Raw genomic sequence first — 16,983 nt, forward strand, 5'->3', positions numbered from 1 at the left:
CCTCCTGGACCCCCTATATAAAAGTGATCTCCCCAGCAGATCACTTCTGATTCCTTGATTTATTGTCAGTCTCTGCCTTCTAGAAAGAAAGCCAATAACTGAGAGTCTTTGTTGTATTCACTGTGGTATCCCAATGCCTACAACTGTGCCTTGTACACAGTAGTTACTAGATGTTTGCAGAATAATGAAAAAACAAATGTTTAGGGAAGACTAACTATGTGCAAGGAACTTTTCTAATTGCTTTGTCAATACAATATTGTTCTCAACTTCAAGAATCAGGGTTGCCTATCTTTATACAGTGATTGGCTACATGCCAGCCATGGCCCTAAGCCCTTTGCATCTATTCATTTTCTTAAATCCTCACAACAAAACAATAATGTAGGTACCAGTTATAGCTGATATTTGTACCAGGCGACACGATTATGCAGTAGTGGAACTAGGATTTGAACCCAGACAGTGGGAGTGTCAGCATCTGCTTCCTTAACAATGAACTAAAAGGAGAGGAAGAGGCTCTCAAGAAATATACAAATACAAGCTATAAGGGCTCAAAGGACTAAGTAAATCGTTCGTGGGTTTGGGGATGGGGAGAAGGGTAATAAGGTGTCAATTGAGACCTACTTGGAGAAAGGGGGAAGACTCCCCTTGGTGACAGTGTGTATAAATAATCCAGCAGCCACAGGGAGGGCAAATAGTTTCACAAACACTTAGAAATGGCTTCCACCCAAGTCATGGCCAACTGGCCTTGCAGCTGAGAGTGAGAGGGAATTTTAATTCCGTTTGCCTGGAGAACGGGTCAACTTGACCTTTCTTCTGAAAAGAGAGGCTTTACGCATTTGACTCCTGGGGACACAGAAGTCTGCGTTTTAATTTTGATTTCTCAAACAGTAACCATGGCCACAAGTGGTCTTATTGGTTTCTCTTTACCTTCCCAACTATTCCCGGCCTTACTGTGCTTCAGAAGGGCAAATGACCCTGGGGGTGGTGAGCGATAGCTGCTGGTTGACCTGCCTGGGAGATCTCAAATGAAACCTCCCACAAGGATGCTTCTCCAAAATGCCACCGGTCTATGCCACCCCCTCTCTCCAAGGTGGTATTCTTCACCTCCGCTCTGCCCTGCGATGCTCACCTGGAGTCTAGAGCCAGTGTTTCCCCACACTTAGCCGAGTCGCATGACCGGTTCTAGCTTCAATGGGAAGTTTCCTGTCTAGGAGTTCCTGGCGCTCTGCCCGGCTCGGGAGAAGGGCATCTCCTTGCGCTTCCCCTCTGGTGTCCTTCAAACTCAGCCTAACTTTGGCACCAGTATTTCCAGTCTAGCTGTCCGAGTTGGAGCCCCTGGGGGCCGCAGCGGCGTTATTTGAAAAGGCGCGGCGCCTTCGAGCCCCTCCCCAGAGCAGGCGCTGCTCGCAGTGACAAGGGGTCCTAGAGGCGCCCACTGAGAGCCGCTGGCAAGCCCGGGGGTGCCCTGCCCAGCCCGAAGTCACCTCGGGTCTCTTTCAGGTCCATCTGCTCTGTCGCTAGAGGCACCGCACCACCAGCTGCGTTTTCCCATCCCCGTACCCCCCCGCACCCCCCAGTCCGGTGACTCGGCAGCAGGTGGTAGGGGTGGCGCCCACGCGGGCGAGGGACTGGGGTCCCCGCACTGTAGCCGCCGGTGCAGCTCGCCTGCTTCCAGCCGCTGCCGCCGAGCTGCCAGCGCCTCGGCCGCCCCCGCGCGCCCCGCGCGCCCCCGCCGCCAAGGGCCGCGCAGCGCCCCCGGCGCCCCCCGCCGGCCTCCGCCTGCACCTGCAGCAGGCTCCGCGCGCCCTGCCCGCCGCCGCCGCCGCCGCCGCCGAAGCTCTCTCTCCCAGCTCCGCGGACGCCCCCGGGCCGAGCGGCGGTGCGCTCCCGTGCAGACCCGTTGACAGACGCCTCTGGCCGGTGGACTCCTGAGTCTTACTCCTGCACCCTGCGTCCCCAGACATGAATGTGAGGAGAGTGGAAAGCATTTCGGCTCAGCTGGAGGAGGCCAGCTCCACAGGCGGTAGGATGCAATAAGCTTGCGAGCGGGCGCCCGCTTCCGCCCTCCTTCCCTCGCGAGCCGAGACGGCTGCCCCTTCCCTTCCTCGGCTAGGGACGCTTGTTGCCTTCGCTGCATGAGACACAGTCACCTGGCGGGACTGGGAAGGGGAGGTGGGAGCGGCGGGAATGGGGTGCAAAGGAGAGGGGGGTGCATGCAAGATCCAGGTCGGGGAAGAAAAGATGTTTGAAGTGTGTTTGAAACTCGCCGGTGGCAGGGTCCCCTGCGATCCTGTGCGTACTTTTGCCTTCTCTGAAAATTTCCAAGGTTGTTTATGCATCTGCCAGATGACTCCAGACCGCACGCTTCCTTCCCCTAACACCTGGGGATTAATGAGCTGAAATAGTATTGGTCGTCTCCTTCCACTTTTCCTTTATGCCCCCAAACGTTTCTTCATTACAACTGTATTTTTGTCCCCTGGTAAGATACTGGCGGTATCTTGCCCATGTCGGATTCTTCAGCCGGAGCGTATGGCTTGTTTTATGGCTAGCTTCAGTTTAGTGTGTTCAGAGAAAATGGTCCTCAGTGACACTTGGAAATAATTTATATACAGTATAGCCTTGGAAAGGTATCGGGCACTGTGTTAGGATCTTGGCTTTCAGAGAAACGTGCGTTCTGCGAAAGCAGGGAGAAATGTTTTGCTGTTTGGTGGGATCCATAGAGAAATAGGGGACGATGCCCTCCCACAAAGAGTCTTGGGTTGCATCGATTTGTTATTAGGTGGTTTTGATGTGTACAGAGTATTTTGCAAGAGCCAGAAATAGAATGGAAGTGATTTTGGGGCACATGAGAGTGATAAAGGGCTGGACCAGCTCCCGGATTACATAAGCTAAGGGGTCACATATGGCTATAGCATAGTTTGGGTTTAGAGGGTGAAAAACTTGGACTTGAGGGCTGCAAACTTGCAAGGAAAGAGGTGTTTCCACTTGCTCCATTCTTTAGTACTCAGGGAAATGGAGTCACCTCAACAACTTGAGTCAGTCATTCGAATTTATGGCCATGAGAAATGGAAATGGACACCCTGCCTTTCTTTTCTTCACTCCAATAGTTAAGGTCATTGTAACTGGGAGGACACTAGTCTCACTTGAATATGAAATTTTAAAGAGAACAGTCTTAATCCTTTTGGACTGGAAAAAGTAATATGAACATCAACTGTAATGCCCCACATTTGACTTGTAACTGTATTTAGTTCTGTTTTCACTTATACCTGGAGATGCCCACTCATTATGAGCCAAGCATATGTAGAATATCTCTTGTGAGAAATACTTACAGTCTTTAAGAGATCAAATGTTTCCTGAGTGGCATGTTTAGTGTAGAGGGCTGAGTAGTTGTTGGGTGTTGAGTTGAGTTCGTAGGGTCTCTGTCTTTGCAGTTCTTTAGAATAAACATAGGGTAGAGGGCTAGTTGTCATACTAGAGACTCATTCACACACATGGCAGCCCAGGGAACTCAAGGCTGGAGCAGATGGCAGGAATGTCGTCTCCGGAACTGGAAGGCTTGCATTGCTTGGCTCCTCAGTGACCACAGCTTTTTTACTGTGCCTGTTCTTCCAGCAACTGGATGGGGATTGAATCAGCATGTCTAGTGTATGCACAGGGCCATAGGTGGCCATAATCACTATAAATGAGAAATGAAATTGAAGTCACACCTGGGGAGTACTATACATTTAAAAAAGCAAACCGTTTAGTGCTATCTCCCGAATCAGCAAGTGTTCACTGTTTATTTAGAGAACAGAAATATGTTGATGTATACTTTGGCTAAGGTGAGACCAAAGTGATTAGTTTTCTGGCTGAGAATTGATTTGACACCTGTTTCTTGAATTGTATTCACAAATTTTTATCTAGTTGTCATATGATGGGAAGAATAAAGAAAAAATAGTTTGGATTATCATTTTTATTCTTGTTGATATTGCTTCAAAGCTAATATTAGAGAATGATCCCCAAATATGTAATATTATTTTCACCAAACATATGCATAAGTACTTTGCTTACTTGTGATCAGATATAGGGTGGTCTTTACTAATCCTGGGATGAGAAAGGATGATTTTTAAAGGCTTAAACTCTATCTTCCATTTTTGTTTTAAAATAATAGTCCTGATATCTTGTTCTCTTTCCAATAAGTAGGCTGTTTATATAACTTCCAAACTATCTTGTACTATGATACAGTTTTTTCCTTGAATATATATCTCTGGGATGGAGGTTTATAAGATGATTTATCTGGAATCTAAGCAAAATTTAACTGGAAGCTCTAACTGAGAGAAATATATGTATATGATAGAGAAATCGGAAATTGGAGAAGTGTGAGTCTGTGTGTGTGTGTGTGTGTGTGTGTGTATTTTATTACCTGACTTGGAGATAGAACACTGTGAAAAATGATTTACTGAAAGGCAAAGGATGAAACTACATGAATGGAAAGTAGAGAGGAAATGTTGGAAATGACAGAACAGAGTCGAGTTGCAATTCTGAAACTTTATAATAATTTAGTTTAAAAAGTTCATTCCATACTCTCTTCTCAACAAGTAAAAGCATCTAATATGCTAACTGATGAGCACCACCTGTAAATCACTGTAATTGACATTGTTAATGCCAGAGAGGACAGAAAATGGGCGAGTTCTGCATAAGTACATGTAAGTAGAGAAGGTTTCTTACAAATTAGAGTGCTCACTTTTGCCCCGCCAACTTCCATGTTAAACCCAAAGCCTGACCAAAATACATTTTTTATTTCATTGTCTAATCCCATTATTTAAAATAATCTGCTAACAGTGGAGAGAAAGAGGGAGTTGATAATTCAGCTGTGTGTTTGAAAGATAATCAGAAATAAGGTCAGAGGAAAAAAAAACCTACAAAATTATTCATTGGTGTCCTTAATTTGTGCCATCTAACTTAGGGATGGCAGATGTTATGTGATGTAATCTACAACTAAAAGTGAGGAGGAAAATGTATGTTTCAATAGTAGAGTAAAAAAATCTCTTCAATTTTGAATTGTCATTTGATGGATGTATCATGGCTTTGGCTTAAGTTTTATGTTTATTAAAAATAAGGCAAACTCAAATTAGTAATTCCACAAGGGTAATATAGAAAAATCCATTTATTCTGAATCTATGAAAAGTTTTTCATCATACAATCATTATTTTATTTTCTTTATGTCATATAAATGTAAGGGGTGTACTAAACAAATGATAGGATGAAGTGTTGAAATTCAGCCACCCTCTCTCCCCAGGCCTAAAGCTTATGCCATCTCATAAAATAAAGCTATGGATGGTTTAGAAATTAATGAGCCATGCAATATAAAATATGTATGCAAGATTTCTGCAGAATTGTAGACTAGACAGTGGTTGATTGTTTTGAAGATATATTTCTGGGCTTAAATTATTAAGCCCTTACTATTTTTTGTCCTTTTATTTATTTTTCGTGTTCTCACTTTTTCCAGAACATGTGAATAATATTGCTTTTCAATAATACATAGCAGAATGTGTTTTTTTACTAAATAGCCTCTCTTCTTAGTGACTATTTCAAGTGGATTAATGTGTAAGGCGGGGAGGGGGTTGTGGGGAGATGAGTATCTTATTTGTTCAAGGAGCCTTTGCAAGTCTGAAAAATCTTTTAAAATTCTACAACTGTACCCATTATTATAAATTAATTCACCCTTGGGCATTGAATCACCCATTTGTTTTCCAAAAGTATTCATTTGGTTAAAGTTCCTGAGGGCCTTTTCTCAATTCATATCCTTCTGAACTCACTGGGTTGTTTCATGCTGTTTACCAACATGTCTTGGGAAATTGTGAGCTCTGTGAGAGCAGAGGTTTTCTGTCCTGTTCACCACTTCATCCCCAGGATTGAGCATGAAGTCTGACTTGTAATATTTGCTCAATAACAGATACTGAATGAAAGAAGCCTTCCCAACTTGCATTGAATTATTCTATTTTCTCTGATTTCTCTTGGATCTCATTTTTTGTTTGTTTGTTTTGTTTTGTTTGTTTGTTTGAGATGGAGTCTCATTCTGTCACCCAGGCTGGAGTGCAGTGGTGTGACCTTGGCTTGCTGCAATCTCTGCCTCCTAGGTTCAAGCGATTCTCCTGTCTCAGCCTTCCGAGTGGCTAGGATTACAGGTGCACCCGCCACCATGCCCGACTAATTTTTTTTTTTTTTTTTTTTTTTTTTTTTGGAGTTTTAGTAGAGATGGCGTTTCACCATGTTGGCCAGGCTGGTTTTGAACTCCTGACCTCAAGTGATCCAACTGCCTCGGCCTCCCAAAGTGCTAGGATTACAGGCATGAGCTACCGTGCCCAGCCAGATCTCCTTTTATGACACTTATTTCCTCTTTTTTGCCCATTTTGTGCAGCCTTTCACATGGTTGTCTTTTAATTATCTTCTCCCTCTATACTCTCTTCCTAATCAAAGTGTGGCTTTGATTCTTATTTTGATGGGGGAGTATCTCTTGAGTCTATAGTCTGCTCCATTCCTCTTCTGCTGGTCAGACTCATAAGAAAGTTTTACCAACACCTTAAAGTCAGTATGTCAAAAAGGACATCATGCTCTGTCTTCTAAAAACAATTATTGTGGCAACATTTTTTGAGACATGTTGTAAAACAAACAAACAAAGCAAAAGAGTCTCCTTCTCTATGGTATTCTCATCATGACGAATAAGTCACCAAGACTTACTGGTTCTCTTCTGTATTTTATGTCTGTCTCTTCCTTCAATTTCCATTTCCACCACCAAGATTTTGTTCTCAGCATCCTTTCTAGGCCATGATGGTTATATCCTATTTGCACTGACTGCTACTCCCCACTCAAAACCAACCAAATTTACTGAAACCTAACTTGAGTCATATAATTCTCCTGCACAAAATCTTTTAATGCCCCCCGCGTTACTTATAGAATCAAAAATACAAATTCCTTAGCTTGATTTTCAAGGCTCCTACAACGCAGTGATAGCTCTCCATCCTAACATTTTCTTTCATGATGCTGCTAGGTCTACACGTTGATCTGGCTAAACTGGACTGTTCCTTGGTCTCCAAACATATCTCTTTTTTTCTTTTTTTCACTTTCTTTTAAGTCAGAGTCTCACTCTGTTGCCCAGGCTGGAGTGCAGTGGTGCCATTATGGGTCACTGCAGCCTCGAACTCCTGGCCTCAAGCTGTCCTCCCACCTCAGCCTCCCAAGTAGCTGGGACCATAACCAGCTGTATCTCCTGTTTTACCCACTGCTTAGAATTAACTTCCTGCCCTCACATTGCCCGGTGAAAATCTGTATATCCATCAAGACATATCTGAAATGTAGTGTCCTTCTCTTGCAGCCTCACTGATTTCTCCCTGACTCCTCCCCAAATAATTATTCTTTGAATTTTCTTAACTTGCTTTGCTTTTATTATTGATATAGATCTGAATGACAAGGCAGAAGTAACTAGACATAATTTGTCTCATTTGCAGATATTCAGTTGTAACTTTTTGATGGCAAGTAGTACCATGCAAGAATTACTGATTTTTGTACCCCTAGTAAGCACTTGTACAATGCTTCATAAACTAGTAGACATTTAGACCAGGCATGGTGGCCCACGCTTGTAATCCCAGAACTTTGGGAGGCCGAGGCTGGCAGATCGCCTGAGGTCAGGAGGTTGAGACCTGCCTGGCCAACATGACGAAACCCATTCTCTACTAAAAATACAAAAATTAGCTGGGCATGGTGGCGGGCACCTGTAATCCCAGCTACTTGGGAGGCTGAGGCAGGGAGAATCGCTTGCACCCAGAAGGCAGAGGTTGCAGTGAGCCTAGATCGCGTCATTGCACTGCAGCCTGGGCGACAGAGTGAGACTGTGTCTCAAAAACAAAACAAAACAAAAACTAGTAGACATTTAAAACTATTGATGGAATTAAATCACATTGTCCCGTGGTAGACCCACCAAAGACCAAAGTTACAATTCACATTTGATTGCGTGTTAAGCCGTTGGCTGGAAGTGACTTTTGGCTCCATGTCTTTCCATTCAGTAGACTGAGTTTATGAGCACAGTACATGACATCAAGATAATGCTCCTTTGAACTGTGCATGTTCTTGCATCTATAGCACCATGACTATCAGAGTGCACACTGTTTCTGAAAAAGAGCTTAACAGATGCCCAGTGATTTTGTACATTTAGGGCAGTCGTCAGTGTCTTCTTTGGATGTTGTTACTGTGACATTCCCTCGTTCTTACTCCCTTCCTGATCGATGATCACCTCCAACATCAGTAGTCTGAGGGGCCTCACATCTCCTGGCCCCTAACCCCACAAATGGTCCTTTGTAAATTTCCCCTCAGTGAGTGAATGCCTACACCACCACATCCACCACCATTATTCTCATCAGATGATAGATCCTTGCATTACGGCAGTGGATGTGGAAAGGAATGGGAAAATTTAAAAAGGCATGGAGACGTCATTCAGTGTATACACACCCATTTCCTTAGGTGCAACTTCCTTTTACATCAGATTTCACAGTGAAAAATCAGGCAGTATTGAGGGGGAAGTAAGAGGGAAGTGAAAAGTGTGTCAAGACTGAGAGAGGCAGAAGTTCAGCTCCTTTGCTGTCATTGCTGTGGCTGTACCTCCTCTTCTTGCCCAGTCTTTTCTCTATAGGCTGTGCTATATGTGCACACATGCACATAGCATTAGAGAACCTGAAAAAGGGCTGACTGTCAGTATTTAAACATAAAGGCTCTTCACACACTCTGACAATATAAGAAATAATTTGAACATGGATATAAATATAGAATTTTCCATATTGAACATTTGGCCTTCATGCTCATGTTAGGGGCTGATTTTTCTTCCTGAACGAACACAGCCAGTGTGGTTGAGTGGCTCTCTCATTGGAAATAGGTTGTCAGTTTAAATACCCTTTGGATATGTTATTGACCTTTTAGAAACTTCTCTCCCTCTACCTGCCCCATCCAAACTATTTATTTAGGTAAAAATAAATCATCAAAACATTTTACAGCAACAGTTTATAACTTTTTGATTACCTGAAATCTGTATTGGCTTAGGGAAATGTCCCCTCTTGTATTCAGGCGGCATCTGCTCATGAAAGTCTTTAGGGAATTAGATCTGGATTTTTAAAAAAAATTTTAAATAGGTCTTTATTTTAAAAAGGTTTTGGAGGAAAAATAGACTTCCATCTCCAGATGTCAACAGTTCTTAATATTTTGAAGGATCTTTTGAGTTAAGCAGTTTAAGCAGTGACATTGCCCAGACGGGAATGAAAATCAGATTGAACTGATAACAGTAACTACTGCAGTCTAATGACGATTTCCCCACAATCCATGTCTTTTTTTTGTTGTGCTGTTTGTACATTGTTACATATGGTAAGATGTCTCAAAATCTTATTATTTTGTTTTTTATGAGAAAAGACATGACTTCTAAATGTCTTCATGAGTTTCATAATAATATCGAGTACATATAGCACATGTAGCTCTTAAAGTGATCTATATCTCCAAATAGATATTCTGCCAAGGGTTTTATTTTGGGTTGTAACTTTTTATAATTTAATGAATATTCATTATGATAGCATGGGAAACTACTTTCCCATGGTCTAGCCCATACCTTTTATCCATGCTTTGCATTTGGTAATTCACTCCATGAATTAAAGTATCTTATGGTTAGTTACATCTAAAGGCAAAGATACAGGGTTGTACTCCAACCCATTCTACTGTAGTGGAACTGATCCCCCAGTCTTCTTGTGTCCACAGGGAATTCGAGGAAAAAAAGGTAATATAGAACTAAGTAACAGACATTTATAAAATAATTCTGTGAGATATAGTATGAAGAACAAGTTAAATTTGGAGAGAAGCTTAATTTAGAGAAATTTTAATTTAGGAAGGTAAGAATATATAAAGTAGTCATTGAGTTTAATGTTGCTGTTTCTTTCTTTCTTCCACTGTGCAGTGGTGGTAATGATATCTACCTGTAGCTTATAAAGATCCTGTAATGATGAAATAAGATTAATTCAGCAAATATTTACAAAGGAACTACTTAGTATTGGGATGACTGAGACGTAGAGTCTGCTTCTAGAGAGCTTACTGTTTATACAAGAGTTAGTAACTGAATGTGCACGAGGCATTGATAGTCAAGTTGAGGAGAAAATAAATGCCTAAACATGTTTATTTTAAAATATTCATTCCCATAACAGAGTTAAGGATGAAGTGAGATGGATGTTTAAAAGCAAAATTACTTCCAGTTGGTATAAGTGCTGTTCCTTTCCAAATGGAAGCACACAGTGATATTGAAGTTGACCTTTTCCTCTTTGGGGTCCTGTAGAATAAAGCTATGAGAAGAACTGGGCTTGAAGTCCTGTGTTTTTTCTATTGTCCATTTCTTCCTGCCCTCTACCAATTTTTCTAACTGTAATCTGGGTTTATCTTTCAGTCACCTAAAGACATTACATTATCTAAGCTATTTTAAAGATTTTAAAAACCACCTTTGATGCTGGAAGTCTGTAAAAAATGCACTTTTTTCCTAAAACAAATATGATTTGGAAGCTTGGAGAATGCAAATGAGCTATATCTTCTGTTTAAAGACAATCCTAAAGGAATTGAAAATGCTCAGGTCTGTTATTGGGAATTTACATGATGTTCTGATGTAGGCAGAGGCACTTCAAATTGGTGTAGGAATTTTCAAATTAAATAGGATGTTTCTCTAATTTTTAAACTTAATTTTGGGGATCACTTATTATAAGGATGTTATACATTATCTAATATTTCAAGCACTTGTGAAAGTCACATTCTACTCAACTTTTCTCACATCCTTTCCAAGAATTTAAATCACTTTTTCCATATCATCTATTTTAATAAACTTCCTTTAATTTGCAGATGAGCCTTTTATACAGTGATGCACAGTATTATTGCAGTGGTTATCTGTTCCTTGTCCGCTCATGGTCCAGTTTCATCAGGATTTTCTGCTGAAGTCATGATATCTGAGAGAGTTGGCACAGACTCTGAAACGCAGGTGCACTGCATTAATTTAAAAGTTGTGAGGAGGAAAATTTTGGGGACAAGTATAAAACAATCCCAGGCATTGAGAAACATGGAAAAAGGAAGCAGGAAACAGTAAAATACAATATCCAGGGATATGGAGTGAGGGAATTCTCTTGCTGTGGGTTTATAGAATAAATCTCATTTTTTTTTTTTTTTTTTTTTTTTTTTGAGACAGAGTCTCGCTCTGTCGCCCAAGCTGGAGTCCAGTGGCGCGATCCTGGCTCACTGAAAGCTCCACCTCCTGGGTTCACGCCATTCTCCTATAAATCTCATTTTTTAAATGGAGGTGTTGTAAGATAGTTTTTAAGAAAGGGCACACATCTAAACTGGGAAGCTGGAAGGTAATAAATGCCAGCACTTCTGATGTAATTTAAGTACAGAAGTCACCGCTACACCCCATAAGTCCTCCTAGTTAAAGTTATGGATGTAACCTCCAAATGAAAATTGGTCATTAAAAAGTGCTTTGAAAATTGTTGTTCACCTCTCAGAATAAACAGTGAGAATGAAAAATCCACCACCTCTACCCTGGGAAGATTAAACTGTAAAATTAACTTGTTATAAGCATTGCAATTGAAAACATAGCTTTATTTATCCTTGGATCCCTGGGCACGGGATTGTGGCCTTCCATAACTATTATTAGAGCAAAATTTTAGATCTCAATGACAGTCATAACTTCAGCCTTAATGCAATTTGTGTTGCGATAGTTTTAGAAATATTTTTGAGAATGTTATTAAACAATCATTCACTTAAAATGCATTTATCAATCACCTACTATATGAGAGACACTGTGCTAGTAAATATTTCAGAATATAAAGATATGTTAATTGTTTAAGTTATAGGAATTAAACATTTAAATTATATCTTCCTTCTCTACCCTAGACTTCTACTTGACCCAAATTGTGTATTAATTACATAGTGTATGTTAGTTTACTTAATCTTCAAAGGCATGTGCTAAATACCTTCCTAGGACCCTATCATATGTTCTTAATGAAGAATGTCACTAGCTGTAGTCCTTGTCCTCTGTGAAGTAATAAGCTGAAGGAACACTCAGTAAATCTATCATAATCACATGGTTTGTTGTTGAGTCATAGTGGTTTTTTAGAATCATGTATAATACAACACAATCATGTATAATACAGAATCATATATAATACAGAATCATGTATAATACAACACAAACCTTATGTAGAAAAAGAGCATTATTCTGTAGACTAAATAATGTTACTACTCCTTCATATCAGTGGGGATTTCCCCAAATGTGAGCCAATTGATTCTTTCACAAAACATATACTGAACATTCATTTCCCAAGTATTCTTCTAAGTACTAGAATGCAGAGTTGAAAAATATCCCATGGAAAAGAAGCCCTGAATCTAAAGAGATAGACATGAGAGATGAAAATTAGAACTTCAAAAGCCCTGTAATAACACCAGGCACAGACTGCTTTGGAAACAGATGTAAGTCACACTATGCAGGCGGGACAGAGTCATAGAAAGCTACTTAGACTAGGTAGGACTGGAGGATGAGAATGAATTTTTCAGGGAGAGATGGCAGGTGAATTATGAAAGTTTCAGGCAGGGAGAGCTGTGGTCCCAAGGCTGGACCAAGAGAACATGGTACTACAATCAGGGAACATTAAGAATTTTGTGTGGTTTTGTGAATGTGTGGGGAAGAAGAAAATTGTGAGATGGGAAGCTGGACAGTAGTCACGGTCAAGATGTGATGAAGTATGAAAACTACTGATAGATTTCAATCAAGAGCAGAGCATCACCACATTTGCACACTGGGAAGATAACTGGTGATGTAGCCAATGGACAAAAAGGGAGTAAAACAGCAGGCAGAGACCTGCTGTGGCATAGCTGCAGGTGAGACATAATGAAGGACAGAGCAAGGCATTGGTCATGCAGTGGAAGGCAGAGAGTACACATGAGACAAATAGAGGACAAGAGCAACTCTCGGTTTCTGGCCAAGGGAACTGTTGCGTGGCATACATTTACCAAGATGGAAAATACAGAGAAGGAGGTTCGGTTGAGAAAAACCTGAATGGTCAGTTTTGGAGAACAATGAAATTTAAGGGCTTCTTGGATATCAAAGTGGAGAAGATGCCCAATAGGTATTGGGCCATATGGGTTGCAACAGGATACTGAGCTTAAATTTTGTGGATAGAACAGACATTTCTCAAAAGAAGACATTCATACAGCCAACAGACACATGAAAAAATGCTCATCATCACTGGCCATCAGAGAAATGCAAATCAAAACCACAATGAGATACCATCTCACACCAGTTAGAATGGCAATCATTAAAAAGTCAGGAAACAACAGGTGCTGGAGAGGATGTGGAGAAATAGGAACACTTTTACACTGTTGGTGGGATTGTAAACTAGTTCAACCATTATGGAAAACAGTATGGCGATTCCTCAAGGATCTAGAACTAGATGTACCATATGACCCAGCCATCCCATTACTGGGTATATACCCAAAGGATTATAAATCATGCTGCTATAAAGACACATGCACACGTATGTTTATTGCAGCACTATTCACAATAGCAAAGACTTGGAATCAACCCAAATGTCCATCAGTGACAGATTGGATTAAGAAAATGTGGCACATATACACCATGGAATACTATGCAGCCATAAAAAAGGATGAGTTTGAGTCCTTTGTAGGGACTTGGATGCAGCTGGAATCCATCATTCTTAGCAAACTATCACAAGAACAGAAAACCAAACACCGCATGTTCTCACTCATAGGTGGGAACTGAACAATGAGATCACTCGGACTCAGGAAGGGGAACATCACACACCGGGGCCTATCATGGGGAGGGGGGAGGGGGGAGGGATTGCACTGGGAGTTATACCTGATGTAAATGACGAGTTGATGGGTGCAGCACAGCAACATGGCACAAGTATACATATGTAACAAACCTGCACGTTATGCACATGTACCCTACAACTTAAAGTATAATAATAATAAATAAATTAAAAAAAAAAAAAAAAAAAAAAAAAAAAAAAAAACAAAACTTGCTTCTTTAGCTTAATAGTAAATTATGAATACTTTTTCATATTAATAATTTTTCTGTAACACAATTTTTAGGTGCCGTACAATATAACATTGTATAAATGAATGTATCTTTTTTTAAAGCCAGTTTTCTTTTGTTGGCTGTTTGTTTTCTTCCAATTGCTTCTATTATAAATACTATTGCAATAAACATCTTTGTAAATAAAAAAAAAAAAAAAAAAAAAAAATTTTGTGGATAGAAGACCATCAAATTTCACAAAAAGTGACAGAATGAAGGGAATTAATTTTGCATAGCTGTGTAGGAAGTACCATCAGTTGTGATATATTGAGGAGGCGGTCCCATTAGCCTAGGCAAGAGAAAACAAACGTTTGAACAAGGGTAAAGGCAATGGGAATGGAAAGGTGAGATGGCTGTTGTAGGGGAGAAAGATGGCAAGGTTGGTGACTGTGATACTTTGTGGTGCTACTGTGAGTGACAAGGAATATAGGAGGAGGGACAGGTTTTGGATGGAAGATAATGTGTTCATTTTTAGAAATATTGATTTTGAGATGCTGGGAAAACATCCAGGTCAAACTGTCCCAAAGGCAGATGGAAATGTAGAGTTCAAATTTAATCTATTTCAGAGAGGCACTCATTTATTTCACATCCAGCATTGTGATGAGTATTAGGAATAGAGAGATGAATGAGGCACAGTCTTGCACCCAAGAAACTGGCCATCAAATTAAACTGGGACCCCAGTTTAGGAATTAGTTGCAGAAAGATGATGGTAATTGAAGTCATGAACTGGATAAGGAATAGAGTCTAGAGTCAGAACTGTAAAGAATAAGGGTGGGAGATGGATGTGAAACCATGGAAACGTGTTATACCTGGAGAAGAAATTGGAGAGGTAGATGACCTCTAATGAATGGAGGTCAGTGCCTGGCATGTAGAAGGTCCATATTTGTTAACTAATGGGGAAAAAGGGAGTTTTAAAAATCCAGAGCTGGCTAATAGAATGAACTGCTGCAGAACATTAATGGAAGGTGAGGACTGGTGGCTAAGGATAAGACTTTGGAGTCAGAATTAGGATTCACATACTGTGCCTGCTATCGTGTGACCTTGAGAAGTCACATGGTCTCTCTGTAGTTTAGTTTCTTAATGTGTTCCTGGACCATTCTCACCCCATAATTCTGTTGGCTTTCTTCCTCACTTCCTTTGGGTCTCTGTTGATATGGTACTTCTCTGATGACTTCATCTAATATAACAACCCATCCTATTTCTCTTGTATTAGCCTGTTCTCACGCTGCTAGTAAAGACATATCTGAGACTGGGTAATTTATAAAGGAAAGAGGTTTGATTGACTCACATTCCACATGGCTGGGGAGACCTCACAATCATGGCAGAAGGCAAGGAGGAGCAAAGCCACATCTTATATGGTGGCAGGTAAAGAGAACGAGAGCCAAGCAAAAGGGGAAACCCCTTGTAAAACCATCAGATCTTGTGAGACTTATTCACCATCACGAGAACAGTATGGGGGAAACCACCCCATGATTCAGTTCTCTCTCACTGAGTTCCATGTGGGAATTATGGGAGCTGCATTTCAAGATGAGATTTGGGTGGGGACACAGCTAGACCATATCATCTTTCAATCCCTATCATCTCTCAATCTCTTTACCCTGCTTTACTTTCCTTCATAGTTTTTATATACTTTGTAAAAGAAAAAATATAGGCATATGATATATGCTATACTACTATTTTATAATGCTGTTTTATATATACTATATGTATGTAGATATACATGTGTGTACATATATATCTATCTTTATTTCTTTGGGGTTTATTTGTTTATTTTCCATTATCTTTCTATGAAAATGTACTCAAATCTATGTTGAGTTGTGAATCGCTGAAGAGAATCTATATCACCAGGTTGCACTGAGGATTAACTGAATTAATGCATATGTAGTGCTTAGCACAGTGCTTGACAATTAGATACGGCCCTATAAATGTGAGTTGTGGTCATTTTTATAATTATTTGGCCTGAGAAAAATGTTCTTTAATCATGAGGATAAGAAGTCAGGAGAGAGGAAAAACGGGGACTATGTGGGGGTCATGGAGGGAGGGAGTTCTGAGGAAGTGACATTTGCCCTCTGGAAGGGATAAATCTGGTCCTCTAGTGCAGAAGGGAACAGGAGGTCACTCTGGGGTGACTTGTTGGGGAATATTCTGTGGAAGAGCTGGACTCTAAATAGCCAGTGGAGTTCAGAGGGATTGAGAAGAAGCATTTAGTGTGGAGGCATGAATAACTGTGTGGGGACAGTATATGGATGGCATGGGTGGTGACCTGAGAAGTGATGAGGCTGAGACATGAGATTGGAGAGTCTAAGAAATGTGGATTTTATGCAGTGGGTAGGCATTCAAGGTTTCTGAGGACAATAATGGCATAATAAAAGTGATGCTTTAGGAAGAGTCCTCTTGTCTGATGTAAATGGAAGAATAAAGAAGAGAGAGTCTCCAGGTGGAAAGGTCACTGAGAAGTCATCAAAGTTGTTGAGGCATTAGGTAGGAAGGTCTAGTTCGAGAAGGGTGTTAGTGGCAGTTTCTTGGGGCATTGTGATTGGTCTTTGTAACTGATTGAATGTGGGGGTGGAGTTAAGTGGGAGATCAAGGAGGAGTAGGGGTCAAGGCATGCACCTAGGCAGGCTCTGTACTCCCACTGGGGTGACTGATGAAGGCCTTTGCTTATGGTGATGGGAGGATATTATTCAGATGACAGAAGACAGAAGAAGGAAATTGTGTGGGTCTTCGTACATGTGCATGCACATAGGGCCAAAAGCATTGAGTTCAATATTATATTTGGGGTGCTAGAGGAATACCCTGGTAAGAGGGACCCTCAAACAGTTTTGAATATCCTTTTTATTGATAAGTAAATT

At 40.8% G+C, this 16,983-nt stretch overlaps 1 protein-coding gene across 4 annotated transcripts in view; it reads left to right on the top strand.

Moving 5' to 3' along the window:
• Positions 1-1,780: 1,780 nt before the first annotated feature.
• The window catches only part of KCNIP4 (potassium voltage-gated channel interacting protein 4), a 1,211,383-nt gene continuing 1,196,180 nt past the window's right edge, over positions 1,781-16,983 (top strand). For 3 of the 4 annotated variants that reach the window (XM_050791118.1, XM_050791126.1, XM_050791117.1), the window contains exon 1: positions 1,789-2,020. In XM_050791118.1, coding sequence (XP_050647075.1) covers positions 1,960-2,020 — 61 coding nt within the window. In that variant the 5' untranslated portion in view covers positions 1,789-1,959. Of the gene's footprint in view, positions 2,021-16,983 lie in introns of all 4 variants that reach the window. The other variant, XM_050791125.1, reaches the window with a different exon arrangement.

Source organism: Macaca thibetana, chromosome 5 (assembly GCF_024542745.1).
Source record: "Macaca thibetana thibetana isolate TM-01 chromosome 5, ASM2454274v1, whole genome shotgun sequence".
Classification (NCBI taxonomy): Eukaryota; Metazoa; Chordata; class Mammalia; order Primates; family Cercopithecidae; genus Macaca; species Macaca thibetana.